Source organism: Aspergillus caelatus (assembly GCF_009193585.1).
Source record: "Aspergillus caelatus strain CBS 763.97 unplaced genomic scaffold BDV27scaffold_187, whole genome shotgun sequence".
NCBI lineage: Eukaryota > Fungi > Ascomycota > Eurotiomycetes > Eurotiales > Aspergillaceae > Aspergillus > Aspergillus caelatus.
The window spans coordinates 22,556-34,824 of NW_022475450.1; the positions used below are offsets into that span (position 1 = coordinate 22,556).

Sequence of the window (12,269 nt, forward strand, 5' to 3'; positions counted from 1 at the left end):
ACTCACGATTCAATTCCACTGGATCTTTCCAATCCTTTTTCCGAAGTTTTCTTCTTTTCCTTCTGGCGGTGAGCCATAATTGCATTTAGGACACTTATGGACAGTAGTATTATCTATCTAGCAGCAGTCAAGGTAAGGTGAATTGGCCGAGGTATATCCGAAGCTCGCCGACAGTCTCACTTGGACGATATTCGATCCATGGCTTCTTCAAAGACACATTAGTATTTTTATACATTGTGTCTCAAAAGTAGAAGGGTTATTCCACCTTTACGTTGAGCGTAAGTATGCAGTGGCTGTATGCATACAAAGATTCATAAAGTGGCTGACGGAGTAAAAGAGATAGATGCCCTGGGCGAAAATACTGACGACTTCCTCTTTTATGACTTTAGTGTTGTTGATATCTAGTCTTTAGGGAAACAGATGATTACAATTCCGGTAAATCGCTTTTTCAGAGGCCCCAATACAATCAAGAGTCGGTCGCACCAAATTGCTAACTCACATTCAAAGCATGATAGAATTAATCTCGAAAGTGTGCATGTGATATGAAGGGAGAATCATGAGATAATACGAGGTTGCTTATTGACAGGGATTCCACTTTCTTTATTTACTCCTTTTTCTTTGTTTGCTTTGTTTTGTTTCATCCCAATGAGAATGACAAAACATGTGACTTGTAAGGATTCCTGCAGCGGATGAAAATAACCACAAGGGATGTTCCAGACCAAATGCTTATTTCTCCTTCCCGAGATCTGTATGGTCGCATTTCCTGGTGGCGCCTTTTACCTCCAAATAAGGTAAATAAGGTTATATCTCAAAGAACTTTTATGTTTCGACGGCGATGTTGAGAATCTTCACAAAACATCTGGTCAGCTTCAGAAATCCCATCTTTGGCTTCATGATGTATTATACTAGCGTTCACTATGAACAACCAAATGATTCAATACATGGGAGGTAGGAACAACACTCGCTGGGTTCTTACCTTCAAATTGTTGACTGCAATTTACTACAAATGACGGCGGAAAAGGTATGACCGCTGCTATTCTGTTGAACGCAGCACTTAAAAATGTGAAACCAGATAGGCGCTAGTTATGCACTATGAAGCACCTATCTCTATCCCGAACGCGCAGAGCTAGCTATCATATAGCACTACATACGCTTACACAAGCTACCAAACATTTGTCTCAAAGGGGCCGCACATTGGTGATTTGAAGACAGAACTCCAGCATTACATTCAAGTTTCTTAGACCAGTATACGTATCTCGGCTCCATCGGATGCAAGGGATGTGTATCACCATTGGATTAGAGAGGAATAATTCAATGATCGACGAAAAATAGACCCTAATGTAATCATTCCAGCCTCTATTATGAACGTCAAGTCCCACACTGCCTTCTAAGTTTTATCTTAATCTTGTCACAAAGCATCTGTTTGACAACTGTATGGTAGCAGCACAATCTCTCAGATCATGTATACAAACAACGACCCCCAGAAAATAACTTCTGCCACGGACGATGTCGCGAGCAGCAGCGGCAATAGCTCGGGAGATAAACACACGTCTATCGAGTACACGGAAGAAGATCCCTCAGAGTTCCCTGATGGCGGATGGCGAGCTTGGTCAGTGGTTTTGGGTTCATGGTGTGCGTTGCTTCCAAGCTTCGGTCTTATGAATATCACGGGGATCCTAGAGGAGTGGCTAGCAGACCACCAACTGCAGAACTACTCTAAGGCATCGATCTCCTGGATCTTTAGTTTATGGTTCTTTCTCTTCTACCTCGGTGGGATTCAAGCCGGTATGATATGCTAGAGTTCTAGGCGTAGAATGGCACTAACCGATGCGCGACAGGACCCGTCTTCGACTCACACGGTGTTAAGTATACTCTGCTTCCGGGGTGTATCGGTTTTACGGCATCAATGATGATACTTAGTGTCGCACAAGGTAATGTGGAGCAGCTCCGGTTCCCATTACCGTCCTACTGACGGCGTGAAGCGTACTACCAGTTTATCCTCGGGTTCAGTATCGTGGGCGGTCTTTCTGCATCGGCCATTCTACCCCCAGCGTTTGGCACCATAAATCATTGGTTTTACAAGCGTCGGGGCTTGGCTACCGGCGTCTCCTGTACCGCCGGTGGGATCGGTGGCATCATATTCACATACATCTTCGGAACGCTCCGAGACCGAATTGGGTTTCCTTGGGCAGTCAGAGTGCTTGGTTTCGTGTTCCTGGGCTGCTTTATCGTTAGCATGTTTTTCACCAGAACGAGACTGCCTTCAAATAACTCCAAGGGCTGCATGATTGACCTTCGTTCCTTGCGAGAACCGGCATTCACAATGACTTCCATCGCCGTCACCGCCGCAGAAGTCGGCCTGATGGTCGTTCTCACATATCTGCCTTCATATGCTTCGTCGCACGGTTTAACCGGTCCCCTATCATACGAGCTGATGTCTATCTTCAGCGCCGCATCTATTCCAGGCCGAGTTATCCCCGGGATTCTAGCAGATCGCTGGGGCCGGTTTAACGTCATGATCATCACTGGGTCCATTTGTACTATACTGATCCTTGCACTATGGCTTACGGCCAATGAGAGCAAAGCAGCTATTATAAGCTTCGCTGTCTTTTTCGGCTTCTGGGCCGGTCCGGCTATTAGTCTGACGCCAGTGTGTGTGGCCCAGATCTCCCGGACGGAGAACTATGGCAAACGATATGGGACGACGAGTACAATAATGGGTCTCTGTCTCTTGGTAGCTATTCCGGCGGCAGGAGAGATTCTCAAGGCGCAGAATCCGTTGACGCATGAGGAGACGACGTATTGGGGATTGATTGTCTTCTGCGGGCTGTCGTATGCTTGCTCGGCACTGTTCCTGATACTGACCAAAGGTATCTCTGTGGGATGGAGTGTGGCTCGCATATTCTAAATTACTGAGAGTTAGCTTTTCGATCCTACTCAGCATTTTATAACGCAAGAGCTTGCCGTCTCGTGAAACCCTCCTTGATTACTCACTTATATTGGGCACTAATTCTCTCGCGACCCTTGGTGTATCAATGAAGTCCCCCGGTCCCATAGTTCACATTAATAATAATAGATCTCAGCTTTTTCTTTTTCTTTTCTTTTTTTTTTTTTGAATCTCACAGTTTCCACTTCTGGTCTCTCTCTCCGGCACCTTGCACCAGCTGCTAAGCTGATTGAAAGCAAAATAAGCACCGTACACTCCTTCACAATTAGAGAACCATAGCCACAAGAGTGGACCACGTATTGACACTGTTGTTTTGTTCCGCGTGGTATCTTTCCAAATTCGTCGTCAGCGGGAAGAGTGACAAGTCTTGGGAAAGTATTTCCCTGGAAGACACGGGAAATTCCATGACAAGCTAAGCTTCACAATAATAACCAAAGCCCTAACCCCTGTCCTCTCTCCTCATCCCATACAATCTCACAGAATTCAAAGATATCGCATGGTGGGGTCTACATTGAATGAGTATTTAGGGTAAAACAAAGACGCTAGGAACTTATTCGCCTCTTGAGATTTATTTGCTAACCAGTAAACAGCTGAGTACCCAATTATTGATAATTGAAAATGTACTAAATAAGATTGAGGCTTGGCAACTTCAAAACCCGAACGCACATTAACGTGATTTAATTCTATTATGCTAAGGAGCGAATCAACTATCTCACACGCAGTAACGACAGACAGATAGGAAGGATGAGGCCGTAGTCTAACAAGGAAATAGAGCCAAGCAGACGAGCGCTGAAGCCGGTGCAAACCAGCATCGACAGAAGTTATTAAAACTGATAGCTGGAGAAAAGCACCCGAAACCACATGGCTAGATGGGCCGATTAAGTGACTGGCAATTCCTCATCTTGTGCACTCCTTTACTCCTCACAGTCCTCAGGAGAGACAGATACGGAGACTTCGCACTCGGCGCAGTCGTTGGGGCCGGATGCGTTGGCTGAGGCGTGGTTGCCACTGGAACCACTGGAGGAGCTGGAGCTGCTGCTGGATGAGCTGCTGGATGAACTGCTAGAAGAGCTGCTGGAGCTGCTGCTGCTGCTGCTGCTGCTGCTAGACGAGGAGGAAGAGGAAGAAGAGGAGGAGTTTCCGGACGAGTTACCGGAGTTGTTACCGCCCTGGCAGGTTTCGCAGGTCTCGGTACCGGAGCTGGGGGGAGTGCCGCCGGATGGAGGCATGCCACCAGTGGGAGGGGAACCGCCAGTAGAAGTGCCAGTTTCTTCGCCAGTGGTGATGCCGGTTTCAGTGCCAGAGCTGGGGGGAGTACCGCTGCCAGTAGGGATTTCACCGGTAGGGGGAGTGCCGCTAGTAGGAGGGGAGCCACCAGAAGGAGGAGTGCCGCTGGTAGGGGGAGTGCTGCCAGATGGAGGAGATCCGCCAGTCTCGGTTCCAGTCTCTTCGCCAGTTTCAGTGCCGGAGGTGGGAGGGGTGCCGCTGGGAGTGTCGCCAGTGGGGACATCGCCGGTAGGGGGAGTGCTGCCAGATGGAGGAGATCCGCCAGTCTCAGTGCCAGTCTCCTCGCCAGTTTCAGTGCCGGAGGTAGGAGGGGTACCGCTGGGGGTGCTTCCAGTCGGGACATCGCCAGTAGGGGGAGTACCGCTAGGAGTGCTGCCGGTGGGAGGGGTACCACCAGAAGGTGGAGTGCCGCTGGTAGGGGGAGTGCTACCAGATGGAGGAGATCCGCCGGTCTCGGTTCCAGTTTCTTCGCCAGTTTCTTCGCCAGTTTCAGTGCCGGAGGTGGGAGGGGTGCCGCTGGGAGTGTCGCCAGTCGGGACGTCACCAGTAGGGGGAGTGCCGCTGGTAGGAGGGGTGCTTCCCGAGGGAGGCATACCTTCAGTGGGAGGAGTACCGCCAGAAGGAGGCATACCTTCAGTAGGAGGAGTACCGCCAGAAGGAGGCATACCTTCAGTGGGAGGAGTGCCACCGGAAGGAGGCATACCGCCAGTAGGAGGCATACCACCAGGGGGCATGCTACCGCTGTCAGTGCTGCTGCCAGAGGTATTACTGTTCGAGTTCTCGTTACTGTTCGAGTTTGAGTTGCTGTTGGAGTTTGAGTTGCTATTGGAGTTGGAGTTGGAGTTGCTGTTCGAGTTCTCGTTGCTGTTGGAGTTCTCATCACAATCCTCGGCACTGCTGCCAATGCTGACACCCATGGTGTCGGAGCCGGTTCTTTCACCAGTTGCACATTCCTCACAGGAATCCCCTCCCTTAAGCTGTCCGATCCAATTGATGAGTGGGCCAAAGGTCCGAGCCGTCAATTGACCAGCATTAGACGGGTCGGAAGCTTCAAGGACCTTCCCTGGAACCGTCGAAGTACGGTGATAAGTAGAAGGAACAGTCACCGGGACTGCAAGGGCTGTTGCCGTCAAGGCGACAGTCGAATAAGCGAAACGCATATTGAAAAGAAAAAGGGAAAGATAATAAAGATCGTAAGATAGATTTTTGTATAGAAAGCGAATGAAAAGAAGAGAGAGATGCTGTCGAAGCTTGCTTGGATGAGGAATTGCTTCTGGAGGCTTGCGAGGGTTTATATACCTTTGATCTCACCCCTTTTCTGCATTCGATTGACTTTGACAATGGCATTTGTTTGGGAGGGTTGCATTGTAACAGCTCTATTCGGGATAAACGTGATGGTTAAGATGTAGATCCAAGTTTCAAGCCGAGACAATCTCTTTAGCCTCAAACCTTTAGTAAACTCAATTGGCCGGTGACGAGCAATGAAGCTAAGCTATGTGCTTCTTCCAGAAGCACATGTCTGTGCATGTGCATCTTTGACAGCTGGGCTGAATTCATGTACCCATCGAGGATGAGTGAACCTCATCTCCCCTTTCCTTCTGATTCTTACAACCAACACTCAAATCCCTCTATCAAATCCTGTATAACAACACAAACCCTAGCGAACCACTTCATCCTCTAGTCGAAAATCATCGTCCAAGTGGATCCCTAGAGTGCCGTGTGCTCAACGGTAAACTCGAACCTATAACCCGTCCGAAACTCTTGGCCTCCCTAGTCCCTAAGTCAAGAGCCCAGACCAGGCGGTGGTTCTTCCCCTCGAGCGAGGCTAAACCGGGGTAGATCATGTGGTCTTGGTGAACCGTCACAGTGAGGCCCATAAATGTTGTTTACTATAATTAGCAGAACTCTCTAACTGCCCTAAGTACTCTTCTGACTATCGTGGTGGACTCTGCGGTCGTTATGACTAAGAGGATGTAACCTCTTCAGTGCGCCAGACAAGATGTGTCAAAAGTCAAACTTGAAACTTCACTCGGATAGCACGGCATTGGGAATCTGCTCTGGAGTTTAGTTCATAATAGTGATTGTTAACATTATAGTCTGAGTTAGTACTTATCTGAGGGTATCTGAGTCACCTGAGCAGAGTATAAACAATCACGACCCTACAAAATCAAGCTAAACTCCCACCCAAAAAAAAAAAAAAAAAAAACCATACCTCAAAGCCCCATAAATCATAGTAACTTATAACCAAATAAGACAGCAAGAGAGAAAACAAACCCTTCCCCAAACTCAAAAACCCCTACAAATTGAACCCTCGAAACCCCCAAACTCCACCCAAGAACCACCACAATCCCCCCATTCCATATATAGATAGCTCTGAAACAAACCCCCCGATCGTAGCCAAGAAAAACTCCCTGGAAGAAGAACTCAAGCTCTCTCCCGCCCGTTTTACCCACAGAAAAAGAAAACAAAAGTCCCCGAAAACCGCCAAGGCCCCCATCGTTTCACGCTGGCCTTATCAGACCCGAATCGGGATATATTCTGTACTTCTGCGACGGCGATCGGCAAACAGTGGGGTTCTGGTGTTTGGGGAAAGTTTATTTTACATATTTTTTGGCATTTGAGGTGGTATTTTAACTATTTTTGGGTGGAGTTAGAATCGGATATGGTTTCAGTCGTTGGTGTACCTTGGTAGATTGCTGTCGATCTGCCAGGTATTGTTGGTTGTCTGGTGTGATTCTAGGGTTGTTGGTGATGGTCGGGTTCGTTAGGTTATGGTTATGGGCTTTTGATATTGCTTATTGTTGTAGGTAAAGGTATATTCTAATGTTCGTTAAGGTGAGTGTCTACATATATAGACTTGGTAAAAGAAGAGTAATTAAGATGACCATACCTTTTGGGGAGATCTAGACTTCTAATACTCTATACTATATTCTAGACCCAGCCCTACATCACCAGTTCCCGTAAACCTTCCTCACCACCAAAGGATCGGCACATCAAATCTTCGTATACGGAAACTCCTGCGCCGGATCAATCATCCCTGTCTCAGCATAGTACACCTCCCAATGCTCAATCAACCTCTGCAAAATCTCCGGCTCCGAGTCCGCCCGGTCAACCACCTCCCCAGGATCCTCATCCAAGTTATACAACTCCCACCGATCTTTCCCCCGCGGCGCAGTCATATACAGAGCCTTCCAGGGACCCTGCCGAATAGCCCGTCTCCCAAACAGCTCCCATCCCGTAATATAACCCCCCTCGTCCTCATGAAACTCCGCCGTCCGGCCCGCAAGATGCGGCACCCACGACGAACCACGCACGGGAACAACCTCTCTCCCTCTAAACTGCTCTCCGGGAAGAGACACTCCCGCTAGCTCCAAAACCGTCGGGAAAATATCCATGACCGTTGCAAACGAATCGGTCTGCCCATCAGTTAGTCCCAGCGGTGGAAACCGCACCACACACGGACACCGGATGCCACCCTCCGTAATCCAGGTTTTGAATCCGCGCGAAGGAGCCATAGCTGCACTGGCCCACGCGGGACCGTACCAGACAAACGAGTCCGGGTTGCCTATATTCTCGAGCGAGTTGTCGTAGTACTTGTCGATGATGGTCTTGATGTTGCCCGAGGGTCCCATGACGGGCAGAGCTTCGAGCATTGCGCCCTCGGCGCCGTTGTCGGACATGAAGAGGATGAAAGTGTTGTCTAATTCGTCAGTGGATTGGAGGTGGTCGATGACTCTTTGTATGTTCTGGTCAATTAAGTCGACCATTGCGGCGAAGACTTCCATTTTGCGAGCTGAGTCGGCGCGTTCCTCGTCGCTTAATTTGCTCCAGGCCCAGTCGTCCCTTTCGAGGGTGATGGGCGCGGCATTGACGTCTTTGGGCACTCGGCCTAGTTGGATGAGGCGTTCTAGACGCTTTTGCCGGAGGACTTCGGGGCCTTCGTTGTAGAGGTCTTTGTATTTGTTGATTAGCTCGCGCGGGGCTTGGAGGGGCCAGTGGGGTGCTGTGAAGGGGAGATAGGCGAAGAAGGGCCGGTCATCGTCTTCTTTCCTGGAAGTCAAGTATTGGAGCAATTGGTCGGTGAAGGTCGTAGTTGAGTAGAAGTCCGAGGGGAGCTCGGTAGTTCGGTCCAGGAATCTGTCCCCTTCCATCCAGAATGCGGATGATTTCAAGGGAGCCAGGAAGTCATCTCCAGCATGTTCCAGTTGAGGCTCGTAGTTGAAGTGGTTTCCACATCCAGCGAGGTACGAGAAATTCTTCTCAAACCCGCGAGAACAGGGAGCGATCTCTTTCTTCAGTCCCAAATGCCTTTCCAATTGGTTAGCTTGCTATATACATACCATTGATGTGTTGACTGGAAGATACGTACCATTTCCCTGACATGGCCGTGAAATAACCAGCATCCGGTAACACTTCAGACAGGGCGGCTACTCTCCAATTGAGATATCCCTCATACCCTGGCTTGCCTTCGTATTGTTTGGCATTTCTCATGTGTTCAGCCATTTGGCCCATCCCGGCAATGTGATTGTCGGTGCCAGAGAACAGCATCGACCGAGTAGGTGAACAGGCTGACGCGGTGTGAAAATTGGTCAGGCATATTCCTGTACGTGCCAGAAAATCAAGTGCTGGAGTTTCAATCTCCGATCCAAATGGCTTGGTGTCACTGTATCCGAGATCATCGGCGACAATAATGAGGAAGTTCGGACGACGAGTTGAACCCATATTGGAGTTATAACTGATGCAAAAGCGTGGGCACAATCGGTATGACTGCTAACGACATTGTTTATCTGGTTTCCCGGTTATATATTTATCATAGGACCGGAGCGCCCCGAGATAGATTGGGGCATACGTAAGACGTCTCCCAGCTGTCGGCGATTGCGCCATCGCTTGTACTTATTGTTTACACGGAGAGATAATGTCCGGTGGGGGTACTCGATCTATGAGAAGGATGAGGGGACCTCAATCCACTGGAAAGAATAATTCCATTTCTATCTAGTCTTGAGGACAGAAGTACCTCCTCAGCTCTCTCCAACACCACCACACTTCTGCCGACATGAACGAGACAAAAGCATCATCAGATACGCCACGAATGCAATGGAACCCTTCCCATAGATCTCAGGATCAATGAACAAACCCGGGTATAATTCATCCAAACGCCAACTGCAATGCATCCAAATCCAGCCTTCTAAGCATCAAACTACAATCAATGTCTAGCGTTAGTTCTCATTGTCCTCGACCCTCGACGACGACCCGCGGCAGGCTCAGGCGTATCACTGGCCTCCACCTCGACCTCGGGACTTAACATAGGTCGTCGTCTGCTTCGACCGCCTCGGACGCGGCTCATCGCTTGGCGCAAAAGCCCATCGGCCTCATCGTCCAATTCCATCTCCACCTTGTCCTCCAGTGTCTCCGAGCCGCCCATTAAATTGTGAGAATCGACCTGGGCAACCTCGTCCGTCCACTCCTCGGAATAAGGCTCTTCTGCGATAGCGCGTCGCCTGGCAACTTTACCCTTTCCTTTGTCACGCGACGACCGGTTGGAACTTCGACTGCCGCTTCCTACTCGTGAGACCTCTTCAGACAGCGTCGGCTCAGCCTCATTGCCTTCCAGTGCCCAGATCTCCAGAGCTCGAGAGAGTAGTGTTCCCGCAACGCCGGCACCAGCAGCAGCGTCACCGCTTCCGCTCGCCCCCAGGACACGAACAGCCTCGTGGAGAGCGGTGACCGCCTCCACTGTCCGGCTTAGTTCAAGTAGAACAAGGCCGCGAGCTGTGTGTAGGGAGCCAATCAAGCCGCGGTCCTCGTAGCCTCCAACACCGGACGACGCCGCGCCAGAAGCATTGCCACCACTTCCTCCTAAGAATGGGGTATACCCGAAGCTAGCCCCCGCAGCACCGATACGAAGACATTCATCAAATTCAACTAGTGCCTCTGTGAAGCGTCCAATACGACGCAGAGCATGGCCCAGGTTCGCTCGTGTGGCTACCCATGCTCCTGGCTCGCAATTGAGAGAGGCGACCAGGCTGAGAGCTTGGCGGAATAATTTTATGGCAGGTTCAAGATGATTTTGATGGTAGAGGACGACTCCCAGCTCATTGAGTACCAATGGATCGCCGCCCAGGGAGGACGCTGCAGCGGATGGGGTGGGAGGGAGTGCGGGAACCGAGCCAGACGTTGCGCCTGTCGACATTGCATAGGCTGCAGACAAGTATTCATGGGCGAGCGACATGTTGTTCAAGGCTAAATGTTGCATGCCGAGGAACAGTTGCGGCAAGTGACTTCCTTGGAAGAGTCGGGCCGCCGTGCTATAAGCCGCGATAGCTTGATCATGCTCTCCTTCAGCAGCGAAGGTGTGAGCAAAGCCAATCCATGCTGGCGCTGAATGGGGATCTAGCAAAGATGCTTTCGAGAAGAATCGTCGGGCTTCCGCTACTTTAGAAACAGATAGATAGTAAACGCCAATGGCTAGGTAGGTATAAGACTCTTCTGGAGCATGATCCGCCAACGTGTGAGAGAGAAGGAATAGCGCATTGGTGGCACCAGTTTCATATAAGCATGCCAGATGTAAGGGATACACGGCAGGTGCATGGCCCAAATGGTTCTGGGCTGGAATGGATGCAGTTGTCGTTGTTAGCGCCGTAGACGACTGGGAAGTTGACAAAATCGACGAAGTCAACTCTAACGCTTCTGCGAAGCGGCATTGGGTATACAGGGCCTCTGCGCGTGAAAGCAGTATATCCGGGTTTTCTGAGAGGTTATAGTGCGTGGACAGCGTTTCGGTTGCGTCAGAGAGAATTGCAGGGGACGAGTATTTGGATAGTCGTGTGGTATACAGCATCTTCGTGAAATGAGCGGCTTCCTGAGACACGGATGGGTCCGGGCTGGAGATAGAGTCAAAGTCAAGTGATTCCAGAAATTCGAGTTCCTCCGCAGGTGACATTAGCGAATTCTTCATCAATTGATCGAACGCCTCAAAGCACTGGACATCAATGCGCACGGCATCCTTGTAGCAATCACGAGCGCGGTCAAATGCATTCTGCTTGGCGAAGCAAAGCCCCCTCAGATAGCACATTGCGGCCTCAAAACGAATGTTACTTGCATCCTCCCGTTCCCGCTCTTCGCTGCGATCGATCCGCGAAGCTGTAGTTTTCCCGTTGCGTAAAGTGACATGGCTTTGGCTATTCAGATGCTGCAGCTTGCGACGGCTGTTACTGCTGTTGTTGCTGCGAATCAGGTGAGTCGGGTTATGGTCGCCGAGTATCGATAGGGCCTGCTCGAACTGGTTTTGCTTTATATAACAATGCGCGGCCAAGTAGCGACAGGCGGTACTTCTAGAAACCAAATCCTTCCGTGACAGGAGAGCTAAAGCTCGGGTAAAGTTGTTATTCGAGAAATGTACTTGAGCCAACCAAAAGGCATCCGAGTCGCTGTCTGGTTGAGTAATATGCGTTAGTCTTTATTGACTGCAGCGCGAGGACACGGGATCGACCGACTAGTTAACGCGAGCACTTTATCACCGATGTAGACTGCCGCATCATGCTGGCCACGGTTCAACGCATCCTGCCGCCAGGAGCGAAGAAATTTCTCCATGGCACTAGTTGGTATGCGCTTTCGAGTAAGGGCGAGAAGGATTCAGGGAAGATCGGAGTTGTGTCAGTGAGGCATGGGGTCCGGAGGGGCGATAAAGGTTAGGCGCATTCGTTGGTTCCTGGTTCCAGGTACAACCGCCAAACTTTTTCCCCAAAAGTTCTCAGAGACAAGCGTCCAGCAAAGCGACAACGATGACTTATCCACAGAAACAGCTGGCTCGGTGTACGTCCAACGCAGAAGGGAAGGAGAGAATCCAGATTGGAATCTATGGATGCGATCCGCGGGATTGCATGTTTGACTGTTTTGTTTGCTTGTTTTATGCTTCCCAAAATGGCGCGTCACTGGGTCTGTGCGCTTACCTTATCAGGTAATTGGATATCAACCTCATCCTTCTTGCATACAACGAATTAAGACAATCAAATTCGGCGATTGCTTGGATTTGTCA

General features: G+C 49.9%; 5 protein-coding genes across 5 annotated transcripts; 3 read left to right on the forward strand and 2 right to left on the reverse strand.

Moving 5' to 3' along the window:
* Positions 1-1,323: 1,323 nt before the first annotated feature.
* BDV27DRAFT_167221 (monocarboxylate permease) lies at positions 1,324-2,908 on the forward strand (the record flags this gene model as incomplete). The annotated part of the gene is made up of 3 exons (XM_032074427.1): positions 1,324-1,785; positions 1,839-1,931; positions 1,983-2,908. The coding sequence occupies exons 1-3, from the start codon at positions 1,461-1,463 to the stop codon at positions 2,906-2,908; spliced, it is 1,344 nt and encodes a 447-aa protein (XP_031924139.1). The 5' UTR covers positions 1,324-1,460.
* A 2,000-nt stretch (positions 2,909-4,908) lies between these two features.
* On the forward strand, positions 4,909-5,499 carry BDV27DRAFT_133556 (uncharacterized protein). Its single transcript, XM_032068115.1, has one exon. The coding sequence runs from the start codon at positions 4,967-4,969 to the stop codon at positions 5,258-5,260; it is 294 nt and encodes a 97-aa protein (XP_031924140.1). The 5' UTR covers positions 4,909-4,966; the 3' UTR covers positions 5,261-5,499.
* A 212-nt stretch (positions 5,500-5,711) lies between these two features.
* On the forward strand, positions 5,712-5,967 carry BDV27DRAFT_133557 (uncharacterized protein). The gene has a single exon (XM_032068116.1). It carries the CDS (start codon positions 5,760-5,762, stop codon positions 5,913-5,915), a length of 156 nt encoding a protein of 51 aa, XP_031924141.1. The 5' UTR covers positions 5,712-5,759; the 3' UTR covers positions 5,916-5,967.
* A 1,260-nt stretch (positions 5,968-7,227) lies between these two features.
* BDV27DRAFT_167225 (arylsulfatase) lies at positions 7,228-8,956 on the reverse strand (the record flags this gene model as incomplete). The annotated part of the gene is made up of 2 exons (XM_032074428.1): positions 7,228-8,542; positions 8,604-8,956. 2 exons carry the CDS (start codon positions 8,954-8,956, stop codon positions 7,228-7,230), a joined length of 1,668 nt encoding a protein of 555 aa, XP_031924142.1.
* A 215-nt stretch (positions 8,957-9,171) lies between these two features.
* Positions 9,172-12,079, reverse strand: BDV27DRAFT_133558 (anaphase promoting complex subunit CDC16). The gene is made up of 2 exons (XM_032068117.1): positions 11,728-12,079; positions 9,172-11,665 (listed from the first exon to the last, which is right to left on the reverse strand). The coding sequence occupies exons 1-2, from the start codon at positions 11,822-11,824 to the stop codon at positions 9,438-9,440; spliced, it is 2,325 nt and encodes a 774-aa protein (XP_031924143.1). The 5' UTR covers positions 11,825-12,079; the 3' UTR covers positions 9,172-9,437.
* Between the last annotated feature and the right edge of the window lie 190 nt (positions 12,080-12,269).